General features: G+C 36.7%; 1 protein-coding gene across 8 annotated transcripts in view; it reads left to right on the forward strand.

Moving 5' to 3' along the window:
• The window catches only part of PAM (peptidylglycine alpha-amidating monooxygenase), a 119768-nt gene that overhangs the window by 40522 nt on the left and 64431 nt on the right, over positions 1-14815 (forward strand). For all 8 annotated transcript variants that reach the window (XM_054003209.1, XM_054003213.1, XM_054003210.1 and 5 more), the window contains exon 2: positions 13381-13896. In XM_054003209.1, the coding sequence (XP_053859184.1) occupies positions 13799-13896 (98 nt within the window). In that variant the 5' untranslated portion in view covers positions 13381-13798. The remainder of the gene's footprint in view (positions 1-13380; positions 13897-14815) is intronic.

Below are 14815 nucleotides of genomic sequence, written 5' to 3' on the forward strand. Positions count from 1 at the left end.
GAAGATCTCAGCAAGGCAACCTCTGTAGAGCTTAATTTTTTTGCTTTCTGATGTACAGGCTCAGAAATCATTAAACCAGACTTCTTAGGTTCTGTTCAAACTGTGTATTGCAGAAATGCTTTTCATCTGAATTAATTTCAATAAATTAGCTAAGTACAAGCTACGTCTTAAGATTCGTCTTTGAGCTGAAATCATGCAAGAGTCAGAAAACATAAAGCTTGAGGATTTTGTAGAGAGGTAGGAAGGGCAGTATGATGACTAATCTTATACTCACATCTGTCTGAGCTTTGTGGAAAACAGTAATAAATCAGTATCAAGCAAAGACATTGCTTCCTGTATTATGATTTTAACCCATTCTGTGTAAGAAGAATGTATTATTTATTCTAAATAAAAATAAAAATAAATAAAAAGAGCCTTGCTGGACACAAATAATTGGAAAAAGTAGGTGGAGTGTACTGGGCTTCTAAGAATGAGAACAGATGATCTTGCAAATCTTTCTGATCTGATCTGGCAGCCTCATACAAGATGCATGATTTTTATGTAGTTTTAAATTTTATTATAAACATCAAAACCAAATCAAGCTGATATGAAATCTGGCTCTACCCAGTTCTGAGGAACTTTTGTCTACAGCAAAACTTCTAAAAACTTTCTTGAAACTTTCTTCCTGCTTCATTGCTTTTACTGATGGACTGAACTTGTGTGTGCGTATATATACAAAAACTGAATTGTAAGTATGTGAAATCTAGTTAGTTTTTAATATTGTTGAATGAGAATTGCATTCCTCTGTGTGTGTGATGTGGTTTCCCATTTGCTGCAGTTCTTCACTATCAAAGGCGTGCAGCTGTCTGTGTGCAGTTGTCTGTCTTGTTTCTTAACATTTATGGATTGATTTGAAATAATTAATAATTTCTTGTCATTTAAGTGAATGAATGTATGTCTATCAACAGCTTTGTCATAAAATGTTTTTCTTTATTTTTGCTATAAGGAAACTAGTACCATTTTAATGTTTGGAGTACTTTCTTGCAGAAGTCTTCCACAGTTTTTCTGTCTAATAGGTGTTGGATCTTTAAAAGGCAAAGTATGTCCTTATTTTTAGCACTTGTGAAGACCTCCTCTTATAGCATGAAAGATTTCCTTCAGTAGTGTCCTCTCTTTCTTCCTTTTGTGTTCAAGGGATCTGATTTCTCTTCCTTTGATTCAAGGATAGGTCTGCTTTTAAACTGTGCTGTGAGTAATGCTGGCAGTAATGTATTTCCATTAGCTAAGGCAATCTGAAATTAAGGTAACTCAAAATTTCTGAAATTACTGAACACATCTTGGGAGAGAGATAATATATATGACTCATGGCTGTTGACAATTTTTTTTTTTAAATACCAGGCAAGATTTTCAGAATTAATAAAGCCCGTGTTACTAAGAAACAGGAGTAACCAGTATGTCAGTAAGCTTTTAAAATTGCACTTGCCATTGCTCTCATATGTGAAAACTAATTGCGTAAATAGTTTTATCACTTTAATAGTTTTTGTTATGCTGAGGGAGAAGGTACTGTAGATTTTACATACATTTTCCTGATTCTCATACATACTTTTGACTGAACAATTAAAGGAAGTAAAAGAAATGTGAAGATGTTCTTCCTCATAAGTCAAACCCTGATGTTGCATGAGACAAAACAGACAGTAGAATTACTGGAAAGTCTTAGATTTAAAGATTTTTCTGCCCCTGCAGTTTATTGAACAGAGGGTTAAACATCATTTGAATCACTTATATTTTGAAAACAAGTATTTCTGTAAAAATACAATTTAAACTTTTTTTTTAAATTCCAATGTCCAGAAGGAATAAGCTGTCTTGCCCAACCTTGCCTAGTTCCTATTTCATATACCTTTCTTCTAGAAGTATTATATTTGTTGCAGTAAAACCATTTATTTGGAGATTGAGTCTAAAATTTAGCTGTTGGGATGGGTATCCTACTATTTTTCATGCATCATCTTTTCAGTCCTAGTGATGTATAGCTGAATAGCATTTTCCAGGGAAGAACACTTGGTTGGCTTTACTCTGGAAATCAACAATCTTGAAAATCCTCCTTCATGCTCCAAGAACCAGAGTAAAATACATTTCTACAAGGAAATCTTATCAGGAGGTTGGGGTGTAGGTTGTAAAGAGCAGGGAACACATTCACTTTCAACATTAGCGTAAACACTAATGCTGGCTATTTGTTTTCCCCTTCATGGTTATTTCTCTTTTGGCTTGTTTTGTGTTATGGAGATAGCAAATAAACAAAAGTAGTTGTGATTTAAGACTGGTGGGCATGCTAGCACAACATAAATCCTCTCTCCCTGGCCCCCCGTGAGCTGGGCACGACAGTCACAAGACAATGAGAAAGCTCATGAGGCTGAAATGAAGACAGGATGAAGTCAGATGAAGATAGCAAAAGCTGCATGCACAAGTAAAGGAAAATAAGGAATTCATATCCTCCTTGCCATCAGCAGGTGTTCATCACCTGCAAGAAGTAAAGCTCCTTCAGATGTAGTGGTTTCTTGGGAAGACAAATGCCATCACTCCAAATGTCCCCACAGTCCTCCTTTATGTGGTATGGAATATCTCTTTGGCCAGTTAGGGTCAGCTGTCCTGACTGTGTCCTCTCCCAGCCTTCTCACTGGTACAGTGATATTACAAGCAGGGCGGGCCTTGGCTGTGTAACCACCGTTCAGCAACACTAAAACATCCATCTGTTTTCAGTGCTGATTTGCTTACAAATCCAAAGCATAAGTCCATATAAGCTACTTGAAAGAAAAGGTCCAAGCCAAAATCAGTACAGATTACACCCACAAACTCACATTCCATCCCCAATGTTCATATCATGCTCGGGTCCCATGGTATTCAATACATCCTTATGCTCACCACCTACACACCACTTCCTGTCTTTTGATGTATACACAGATCCTTCATGTATGGACCACCCTTGTAAAATGCCCACAAATGTTCACTGAGTTCATTCAGTCCATAACTTGGAGCTCCATCTGTTCTGGTGATTGCTCAGGACAGAGAGGTGGTGTGATGTGGGGAGTTACTGGGCACAAAAACCAGGTCAGGTCAGATCCCACCTGTGGTCGTGCTGCTTTGCATGAGCTGCTGGTTGAAGTAGGTCCTTTTACAGGAATTCCTGAAATATAAAATGCAAATCATGGATTACAACAAATTAAAGGTGTTTCCATGAAGTCTCCAACCCTTGTCCCTTTGGGCCAGGCCATAGGATGTAACATCTTCCCCTTGCCCCTGCTCCCATGTGAGGTCCCTCCTGTGAGGTATGGGATATAATCCTTCAAGAGTTGATAAAACGTGAGTCCTCTCCTTAGCTACAGTCTTTCCAGATGAGACTTCTCTAGTGTGAGCCCCCTGCAGGGCCACTGCTCCTAATGGGTGTCATGAATTGTTTAATGAACAATTGTCAAAGGGTTTTAGCAAAAGCGTTATTAATGTACTTCAGATGTTGTAAAACTCTGAAGTACAATTTGGTGCCAGAGTTTACTGTGTAGCCCAATCATTTGAACAATGATTCAAAATTACCAGGCACAAATCAAAGTTACCATTCTACCAAGGCTATATGCAGCATCAATCACTTAAAAGAGATATACCTTTGGGAAAATGGCCTCTTTGCTTCAAGGAGCAACCTTGCTTCAGGGGAGATCACTTCCATTCTGCCTGACAAGCAGAACTCAAAGAAGGCTCACTTAGGCTGTCATATTTTTAGAATAATGTGGTTTGCTCATAGTCAAATCATATACAATGGGACAATTATACATGAGACTCCTTGTGCCCATAACTTCCTTTGTTCTGTGACAAATGAGCCTTGGAAAAGCCACTTGTTATTCATTTTTTAATCACATGATCAGTGTTCCAAGCTCTCACTTGGATGCTCACTGGGTCACTCTGCTCCTTTGTGGGTTTTCAGAGAACAGATAAAACTGAAGTTCTTGGCCCATTAATGGTTCAGATCTTTATCTTCCCTGGAACCTGTACTGTTTGGCTAAGGGGACATGTGCATCTGTCATAATGGGTACCTGTCTACAGGCCACAGCACCTAACAAGAGCTGGCTCTGGTGTGGGGTTTCCATAGGCTGAAGCTTCCTTTAGAGCACATTCACCTGCTCCAGTGTAGAGTCCCTTTTCCTGACTTCTGCCATGTTGTTGGACTTTTTGTACACAGTAATGGAGCACAGTGTGTTCTCAGCACTTCTTTCTTGCACTGGTTTTCATTTCTGGTTTTCTTTCCCTTATTCTCCCTTTCTTAGTTTTTCTTCCAGTTTCTTGTGAGCTCTTGTCTTCCCATGTGTAATGGTGCCTTCTAGCAAAGAAACTTGGGCTCCTTCTTGATTATACATTTATGTCCTAGTATGTGCTATTACTATACCTGTATTTAGGCACTGCATAGAAAAACCTAGTGCTAGTATAATCACAGGCAATTGTGTTGTGCTTACCCTTATACTTTAAAAATTCCACATAATGTACATGTTAATGAATTACTGTGCTGTTTCATTGTGTTCAGTTATCTCAGTATTAGCATTTTTATGTTTTGTGATACTAAAAATATGTATCTCTAGAGGTGCTAGATTGCTAGCATTATTTTGATGTTTACAGAATTCTTTCTTTTACTCTTATGGATACTAGTTTTGAAAACATTTAACTAATGCATTTAACTAATGCAAAGTTTGTCATAAAAAGGCCTATAATAGTTGAGGATTCATTTATCTGCTTTTAACATGGATCTTATGTTACTCAATGTTAATGAACATTAAATGGAATTGGATTCATTGACTTGGTTTTCATCTTCCACTCCCCTCCTTATCTTTTTCCTTAATTGAGATCTGTTGTTATCTGTGCCATGTGAAGCAAAGAAAGACTACAACATTACTTTTATAATGAACTGTAAGAAACTTCTGTTGACTTATTTTCATTAATTGAAATTGCTTGTAACTTCTATAAAGCTACAATGCTGTAAATCTCAGTTTAGCAACATGACCTAGACTGGATATATAGGAAGATGTTCCACATTTTTACCTGGAATTACTTAAAAGAGGCATACAATTAAAGGGGTTAGGAAAAAGTTCTTAAGTTTTCTTATTTTTATTTCTAGTAGCCATATATTTGTTATCTAAAGAAGATTAGGCATGTTTTTGCATGTTTTGCATGTTTTTTATTGAGGCATGTTTTTGCAGGGTGGCGTTGGGGGTTGTTGTCATGAATAGTATTTGGATTGACAGGTCGTTCCAGCATCCTTCTGAGCAAATAGAAACTGTGGAAGTAATCACCCCAGCATTCTTCTAAGAATGTTGTACTGAATCAGGAATTCATTTGCAGAACAACAGACATAAAGGTGCATTACAACTGCATGTCCAAGGAGAGCTAGAAGTTTGCTAACATTAGCAGTGTTCCTGTCCCTGCTGGTGGCCTGACTCTTAGCTACACACTGCAGTTTCTTTTTTTTTTTTCCCAGTGCTTAGCTTCATCTAGTACCTTTGACAACTGCTCCAACTTAGTAATCTGACAAAAAAACCTAGCCTGTCCCTGCAGTGGGAAGTCCAAAAAGTTCAAGAAATCTTTGGACAATGCTCTCAGGCCCATGGTGTGACACTTGCCTCTTGTACTGTGCAGGGCTAGGAGTTGGACTTGGTGATCCTTGTGGGCCCCTTTCCAGCTCAGGATATTATATTTTTTAATTTATTACCAATTAAACAGAGCGGGATACTGAGAAATAAGAACATATTTACAACCAGCATCCCTCAGCCTTAACTTCACTCTCAATTCCTCTCATTTCCTGAGCTGTGCACGGGAAGAGGGAATGGGAATTGCAGTCCATTTATAATGCTTTCTTCTTACTCCAGTGTGGGGCCCCTCCTGTGGGATACAGTCCTCCATGAACATTTCCAACATGGGTTCTCTTCATAGGTTCAGTTCTTTGAGAATGACTGCTCTAGTGTAGATCCTACTGCAGGGCTGCAGCTCCTGCCAGGAGCCTTCTCCAGCATGGTCTTTTCAGGAGCTGCAGCTTCCTTCAGGGTACATCCGCCTTCTCTGGCGAGAGCTCTGTGGGCTGCAGGTGGATCTCTGGTTCCCGGAGCACCTCCTTCTCCTCCTTCCTCAATGACCTTGGGGTCTGCAGAGTTGTTTCTCTCAGTTATTCTCACCCCTGTCAGCTGTTTTGCAGTGTTCTTTACCCTTTCCTAAATACCTTACAGCAGAGGTGTCAACAGCATGGCCAAGAGGCTCAGCTTTGGGCAGCAGCAGCTCCATCTTGGAGCTGACTGGAACTGGCTCTGTCTGACATGGGGGCAGCATCTGGTGTCTCTCAAAGAGCCCTGCAGTTGAGCCCAACCTAATTCAATGTCCTTCTTGGCGAAGGAGCATGCAGTAACTTTAATTCATAGTACATATGTAATGCATAATTGAACTTAAGTACTTGAGATGATCTCTCATCTGCTTTATCGCTGGAGGCTAAGCCTAACTCTATAAAACACTCTCCCTTTAATATTTTCTATTTTTGCATAACAAAGGGAAAACAAAGGGCATTTCAGTGAAGTTTTATTCTTCCATTGTGCTACTGATAGTGATCTGGATAGTAAATGAAAGCAAGTAATTTTAAGCAAGTAATTAATACCATTCAGCTTGTTCATTTTTTCATTACATGAAATTAGCAGTTTGCTAAGATGTTGTCTTTCTATAAAAAGTGTTATCTTTCTTGACAAGAGAATTTTGCCTGTTTTGGTACCTGGTCAAAGCAGAAGCATTAGAAGGTGATTTATCGTGAATAAAATGCTTTTCAAATGCTATTAAAATGCAGAGTGGGAGAACCAACACATGCTGTTTTGTCTTCAGATTTCTGAAACATATGTGAGACTCCCAAGAGAAGATTGGGAGTGTTTCAAGCAGTTTCAGGCTATAAAAGTGAATTTCAACTTGAAATCTCCTGTTTTACTAATTCAAGCACAACTGTATTGATATGAACAGGAAGGAATTTTTTTTGGTGGATTGCTTATATATTTCTGTTCTGTCAACCAAAGTACAATTCCTTGTTCTTAAACAAGTTTATGCCAAATAGATTACAGTATGGTGATGGAGAAAATGAGTAAAAAATCTTACCTTGAACTCTCTATTGTGTTTTGAAAAATCTTAGTTTAGGATTCAGAAATTGATGTTAGGATTCAGAAACTGATGTAAGTTCCCAGAATTTCCAAGAACAATATTTTGGTTGGAAACACACTGGCAAGTGTCTCTAGATTGTCCAATATTAAAATTCTTTTTCAGGTATTTCTTTGTCTCACACCTGAGTGTGCATTGTGTTGAGGAGTGGCATCTGTTGAATTTACTTCAGGAATGGGAGGAAAATGTGACTGGGAAGGTAGTCCTAGCACAGCTTTACTTGTTGGCAAATAAGCACATCCTAAGAAGAGGCTGTTCAATAAGATCACATTATAAAATAGTAGTTAAATCTTTTCTGCATCTTTTTTTTCTTACACATTTTCTTCTGTTTCCACAGAGTTCTCACACAGTATTAAAAAATTAACAATTCTAGACATTTATATGACATAATCAAATCTGCTTAATCTTTTAAGTTTATCCCTTCTGTCCCAAATCTGGGAGATGCTGAGGATGACAGCTAGGTGCAGAGGTTGGTGACAGCAGTTCTGACACCTTAAGTTGTGGTTTGTTTGCCTCCCTTGGTTTTTCTGTTTTCTCATGCATATCCTGATGCTTACAAAAAAAAATCTGAGGCTTATTTTAGTTTCTATATATCCTATAAATTTTTGCCCCATTGCCCTAGGAATAATATCCTTGCTTTTTCTTTGCATAAACATATATATAAAATATTTTGTTTCTTTGCATCCTTCTGTTTATGATTTCTGTAACTACTATTGCTGTATGAATTGCCTACTAAATACAATTTAATGCTTCCTTTATTATAGTTTAATTAATAGGGTTTGCTTATGGCTTGGGGCCCTAGAGTTTATGATTTCTCTCGTTACAGCAGTTAGGAAACTGCAAGTTGTGTTGTGAACATGTAGGTCTCCAAAAGGGAAGAGTGTCAAGAGTTCTTCATCCTCCATTTCTTTGCTGCATAAAACTTGAATTAATTTTAAAAAAAAAAAAAAAAAAAAAAAAAAAAAAAAAAAAAAAAAAAAAAAAAATCTGTCTAGTGGGTAAAATTTACCATCCTTACTGAATTGATAGAGCATTTGAAGGATTTTACTTTATTATTTTTCTTGGTACAGATAGTCTGTCTTAAGATAGTAAGTAGAACTTACTTTGCCATTAGGAAACCCATAAAAATACTTCATGGATCATCAGAATATCTCAAAATAAGCTTAAATTCAGGTATTGAACTTTTTTCATATGTTGTGTTGCCCTTATAAACAATTATTTTAAGGAGAGCTTAATATAATTACCATTTTATTTTTCTAGTTAAATGGGAAAGAAATACATATTGTCTAATTTTCAACATATTTTATTTCAAAGCATTCAAAGAGTAAATCCTGTTAGAATGAATCTAGTTTCACTGCTGTAATGCATACAAAAAAATTCAAATCACAGTCCTTTATTTAATGTATTAATATTTTTCTTCCTGTGATGGACTGGGCAATAGGTTTTTCTATAATATTTCTTTTAAAAATAGGCATTATACTTATTCTCAGCAGAACAAATTTTGGAGAAGGTTAATTTAAACAACATTAAGAGCAATCATGCTTCTCTTTTTTTTTATCCCATTTTTATTATCCCATATCTGAAGTATTTGTTGGTAGCAGAAGTTAGGAATCTGCACAATATAAATTAAACCAAAAGGGAAGCCATATTTGAAAAGTTACCATTTTCATTTTTTAAACATATGTTTAATACTACACCAAATCCAGTATGGGTTGCTGCCCAAGCAGAAGGCAGTCCCAGCTGTATGCTCACACCTTTTCTGCTGTGATAGAAGGCCAGCAGTTGCCTGCTGGCACACTGGCCAATTGATCTGATAGAGAATTAATACACTGCTGGGGTGGGCTGGGGGGAGAGCATCATCTTCCCGAATGAACGCAGAGCAAGAAGAGAAAAATACAAGGCAGCCAACAATTACAATGGGTGATTGGAGGTGCTTTTCCATGGGGTAGTCTTGTACTACAGAGGGTTGTTGTGAACCAAGGGCAGGACCGAGCACTTGGACTTGTTGAACCTCATCCAACTGCCTTCAGCCCATTGATTCAGCCTGTCCAGAACCTTCCTGCTCTCCAGATCAACACTCCCACCTAGATTAGTGTCATCTATGAGCTGTCTTAGGCGGTGCTTGATCCCCTGGCCCAGATCACCGATAAAAATGTTGAATAAGTTCGCACCTGGCTTCATCCGCTTTGTACCCTTCCTTCATATATTTCTATACCTTGATGAGATCTTCTTGAGCTTTCTCTTCTTGGAGTTGAACAGTCCCCGCTCTCTCAGCCTGTCCTGGTAGGAGAGGTACTCCACTGTCTTCAGCATCTTCATGGTACTTGCTTGGACTCTCTCTAGTATGTCCATGTCTCTGTCACACCGGGAAGCCCAGCACAGGACACAGCACTCCATGTGTGGCTTCACCAGTACCGAGGGGAAGGATCCCCTCTGAGACATTCTGGCCATGCTTTGGCTCATGCAGCCAAAGGTACCATTAGTCCTTCTGGTGGGTTAGCCTTGGCTAAGCACCAGGTGCGCATCCCAAACCGCTCAGTCACTCCCTTCCTGAGCTGGATAGGGGAGAGAAAATACAATGAAAGGCTCATTGGTCAAGAAAAGGACATTTCTCCTGCCTGTCAAGGTCCTCTGCATAGCAGCAGAACACTCTGATGTATCAGTCATTAGTCCCAGTCCAGTGTCATCTGCATGATACATCTCCCAACCCCTAGAGATATTTTTTATTGATGTTAGGTATCAAAAGGTTGTCTGATCTGATGACTTCTTGTGAAATGTGTTTTCCTGTGAATCTGTGTCCTAGGTGGCTGCATTTAGTGCATTAGTTAATCCCTAAGCAGATCCCACAACATATTGATTATCCTATGTAATTAGAAGCAAAGTGTTCCAACCCGGAGGCCTAGCTGCAGTTCATTTGTTGAACTAGCAATTTTTTGTGTATCCAGTTGTCTAAGCTTAAAATTTTGCCTAAGACAAAATGTGAGCTTGGCTGTAGCTGAAGACAGAACGCAAGGAATCCTTGCTCATTTCCATGACTTTAGTGCATAAGGAACAAAACCAGAGATTCATGTATGAGAAATTACCATCTGTGATAGACTTGGATATGAATTATGATCACCTTCTCATTTCTCTTTTCTTTGAAGATAGTGGTGGTGGAGGGTGTGGTTTCTGCTTCTGGCTTTTCTCTTGGTATGTATATAAAATGTTCCAGTGACTAAACAGAAAATAAGAAAATACTATAATGTGCTTTATAAACTTGTGGTTAATACAGGACTTTTTTATGTAGCTGATTTTTGGAAATTAATTGATGTTCTTTTAAAAGACACACTTCTAATTTGTAAAATGTCACACTAATATATTGTTACTCTGCTTTGGAGTCTATTTTGAATTCCAGCTTCTTGCCTGCCTCTCCTCCCCTGCCTCTCCTCCCCCTGCCCCTATTTAGTCTTTGTGCTAGTTGCTTTAGGCTGGTCTTTTTTTTCTGTACTCCCTTGTTTTTTTCTTTGTTTGGATGGAGCATGTGGGATAAAATAACATGTTTGCATTGCCCAATCTAATTTTCATCTCCCTTTCTCTGCTTTCACTGTAGTCTTTGTCATTAATTATGCCTTCTACTTTATTACTTCTGTTCCCTTGGGATCTCTTACCCCAAATTGAAAGCATAACAGTGGTATCTAGATGTCCACATAATGAACCTTAATTGTGTAATCTTACTACTGAATCTCTCATCCTTGCTTTTTTCCCCTCATCTAATATTTTTCTGTATTGCATCATACCTAAAATTACATTGGAATAGCTTTAGGATAGTGCTGCCTTCTTAACTTTTTTTCCTTTCCTTCCAAATGTAAAAAATCATTGTGCAGGGATGTAATCTGAAGTATTAAGTACATTAAACCTTATATTTCATATTCATCCAGCGGTAAACCTTAAAAAGCACTTGGAGATGCAATTGGATCATTTCTGAGAAGAATATACAGATGTGTATTTATCTTACTACAGCTTAATTTCTTTGGTTTTTTTAGACTATTCCAAATTACTGGTTTACTCCCACCTCCCTGGTTAGCCATAAGTTGTCACATATTCTGTTAACATAATGATGTGTTCTGGTGATTTTTGCTATTACCATGGTTAACTTGTAGTGAGAATTGAAAGCTCCTATAAAGAAGCCCTTGTATTTCAGATGGGGGGGGCCTATTGGTCTGGTTTCTTAGTTCCTTTCTTTTATTTCTTTTATATTAAATAAATTGCCTTTATTAATCATGTAGATGTTTGTAACAGACTTGATCTAACAGATCTCAGACTTAGTGAAGCCGGCATAGACTAAGCATTTGTTCTTATTTCTAGTTATTGGAAAATATATTTTCATATTTTAAAAACATTAGAATATTGTAACTCTGTGTATGTTGCAACTCATTGTATTCTTCCTGTCCCTGTTCTTCACATTTCTTGCTTGTGAGGTGCATTTCCATAATGGTATAGGAAAAAGAATACAGAATTTCTTGGGTAATACAACTAAAGAAAGGTAGTAGAACTTCTGGTCAGGTAGTTTACAAAGACTGTGAACACTGAACAATTACTGTTGTGTAGTTATTCCTTTAAGAGTGAAAGTAGTAAAGCCTTATATTTTTGGAGTTAACTTATGGGAAGCATGTCACACTTGTCTTTTTTGTTTGTTTTTAAATTATTTTTGGTCTTCATCACAGAACAGTCCTTTATATGTGTTGCAGATTTGTATAGTTCACCAATGAAAACCATTTAGATCACTTCTTCATATACAGAAGTGGAGACATAAAAATTTACATTAAAAAAGGAATTAAGATTGTATCATTACTTGAATTAATGGTTTTGGACAGTCTTAGCATATTTTCAGCAAGCTGAAAACCAGTATGTGTTTATTTTCAGTTGTTTGTGACTAAATCTTTTTTGGCATCCTTAAGTGAATAAATTTTGCAAGTTTAATGTTGATTAACATAATCAGATTTTTAAATCTTGCAAATAGTCCAATGCAAATCTAGTGCAGCTGTTTACCAACAGACAGTTTAGCTAGTATGGCTTCTTAGTTTATGCTTAAGCACTTTTGATTTATAAGAAGCCTTGTTGGTACATGTGCCTTGAAATGAGAGTGATTTTTTTTTTAAAAAATACATGGATTTTCATTGGTTTCATGTCAAAGTCCTTATTTTCTATTTCATCCCTATGAAAGTATTTTGACTATGTCTTCCAGGGGCTGGAAGATATTTTAATTTGCGTGTTTTTTTCCTTATTAGTATTTATACTAATCTAGAATACACTATTTATATATAGAATATACTATTTAGTATATTCTATTTATACTAATTTAGAAGAATTACAAAGTACAGTTATGTATGATTATGACTGGGAACTTTTCTTCTGCCAAAACTGGAATTCTCAAAAAATAGAAGAATACTAATATATATGTCTTCAGTAAGACATGGTGTAATTTTCTAGCATAATTATTAAAGAGTACTAAAATGTTTAAATTAAATACTATGTATATTAAAACAGGGAAGTAAGAACAGTTGAAATTAAACAGGGGGGAGACAAATGGTTTATGCTGACATACTCTCAGTGTATGAAAGGATAGAAAACTTTTCAACCAATATAAAGCAGTCTGAGGTCAACACTTCTGGTTACTGTGTTTCTAAAAATAATTTTTAAGTATCTTTTTCCTGAAATGGGTATAAAAGCAGCTAAAATACATAAGAAACAGATACTTATTAATGACATAATGGTTTCTTACAGGTTGAATTAAAAGTAAAATATTCTTCTAGTCTGCAATATGTGCAGAAAAATTTGGTGATAGTTGATAAAATGTATAAACCTTGATTCTTGCTATGTCAAGTTGGTGATTTTTTTTCCTTCTTGTGGAACACATTGTACTAGTGTTTGCATATGTGAAATACTCCATACTTTGCATTTTATATATTGAGGAGGTTTTTATATATCTTCCCATCATGTAAAATATGTTTGAGAGTACATTTTGTATACCAAACTGAAATGTGTCTCAGGTAGGAAAAGAAGGACTCAACAGAATTAATGCAATCTTTACTGGGTTGGGCTAAAGCTCATGAAAGAACTTATTAATGTATTAAAATGCCTCAACAGTGATTTGCTGAGAACTAATGCTCTAATGTGTTAGTCATCCTTAAGCTCCTTCTGTTCTTACAGGTTCTGAAGGATGACTGATGCTGGTTTCTGTGATGCCACTTGAAGTCTCCAGTGCTGTGGATTGATAAGTAACGTGTGGATTTAACTGTGCAACCTGGGCAGAAAGCAACAGGAGTTCTAGTCCTTTTCAGCTCCTTACATGGACAGAAGAACAGTGTCATCTATCTGCAAAGGAAGATTCTTCAACAGCATTTTATAGCTAATAAAACAGACAACATAGTAGCATCCACCTTCCTGATTTACAGTGCATTGCCTTCCAAGACAGATGGTTTGTCAGAAGCTGGAGGATGCCCACAGAGCACATAATAATGAAGTAGTGAAATGATACTGCTGCTGCTGCTACCTGATTGTTGAGATCACAGCTGATAGAACTGCACTGCTCTTTTTCTGCTTGCTTAATCAGGCCAGAAATAGCAGGATGGACATGGCTGGCTTTGTTAGCAACCTGTTAATACTGCTTCTTCTGTTTCAAAACATCTGTTTGGGTTTCAGAAGCCCACTTTCAGTTTTCAAGAGGTGGGTTATGCAAGAAAATATTATGTGTTGAATGTGTGCAGTCAAAATATTATAAAAGTATGAAAAAGCATGTCTTAGATAAAAATATCTTAAGGTATTTGTTCAGTTTTGGTCATTGCACAGAATTTTCTTTCTGCAATTTGAAATGGCACTGTTTTCATACTGAAGACAGAAATTAATGTTTTATCCATAGGGTTGCTCATTAGATAGAAGGATACAGTGACAATTAATACAACTTTTTTAGTTAACACTACAGCTGGATTTGAGGCTACACAGGCAGTAAATATATTTCAGATGCTGGAGTTAGCTTGCAAGATAAGATCATGTTTTAACAAGAAAACATCAGCTAAGCTGAGCAGTCCTGAGAAATTTAGGGGTTGTTTGAATTCAAAATTGCATGGGTAAACTTTAATGTAGTGCAGAAAAGGATTTTACTGTTATTGAGGCTGGGTACCATGTCGCTTCTATATACATGTATATACATAGTCAAAACTTGAATCAGTGTTGCATCAATGTTTCTCATGTCTTACCATTCAGTTCTTTATAGTGATCTACATTTTTCTTACAATTCATTTATACATTGCATTCAATACAGAATTTGATATTTCCTTAATGTTGCCAAGTTTACTATTTTACTTTGCTACTTGTAGTAGCATAGAAATTGCTATAAAAGCCATAGGGTTTGAATTAAAAGTTATCCCTTTGCATGTAATTTAAATTTAATCTGTATAGAATTATAAATCATAGTCTCAAAAAATCCCCCCAAAACTGATGTGAATTATTAATAGTACTCGACATATTGTAGTGAACTAATTCTCTGTCTGTACATCCATGTGCCTCAGACAATTTTAGGATGAGATAATAGGTTACTTTTTCAGCTAACATTTTCCAAACTAGTTATCTCATTGCTCAGATCAGG

Source organism: Vidua macroura, chromosome Z, assembly GCF_024509145.1.
Source record: "Vidua macroura isolate BioBank_ID:100142 chromosome Z, ASM2450914v1, whole genome shotgun sequence".
NCBI classification, from domain to species: Eukaryota; Metazoa; Chordata; class Aves; order Passeriformes; family Viduidae; genus Vidua; species Vidua macroura.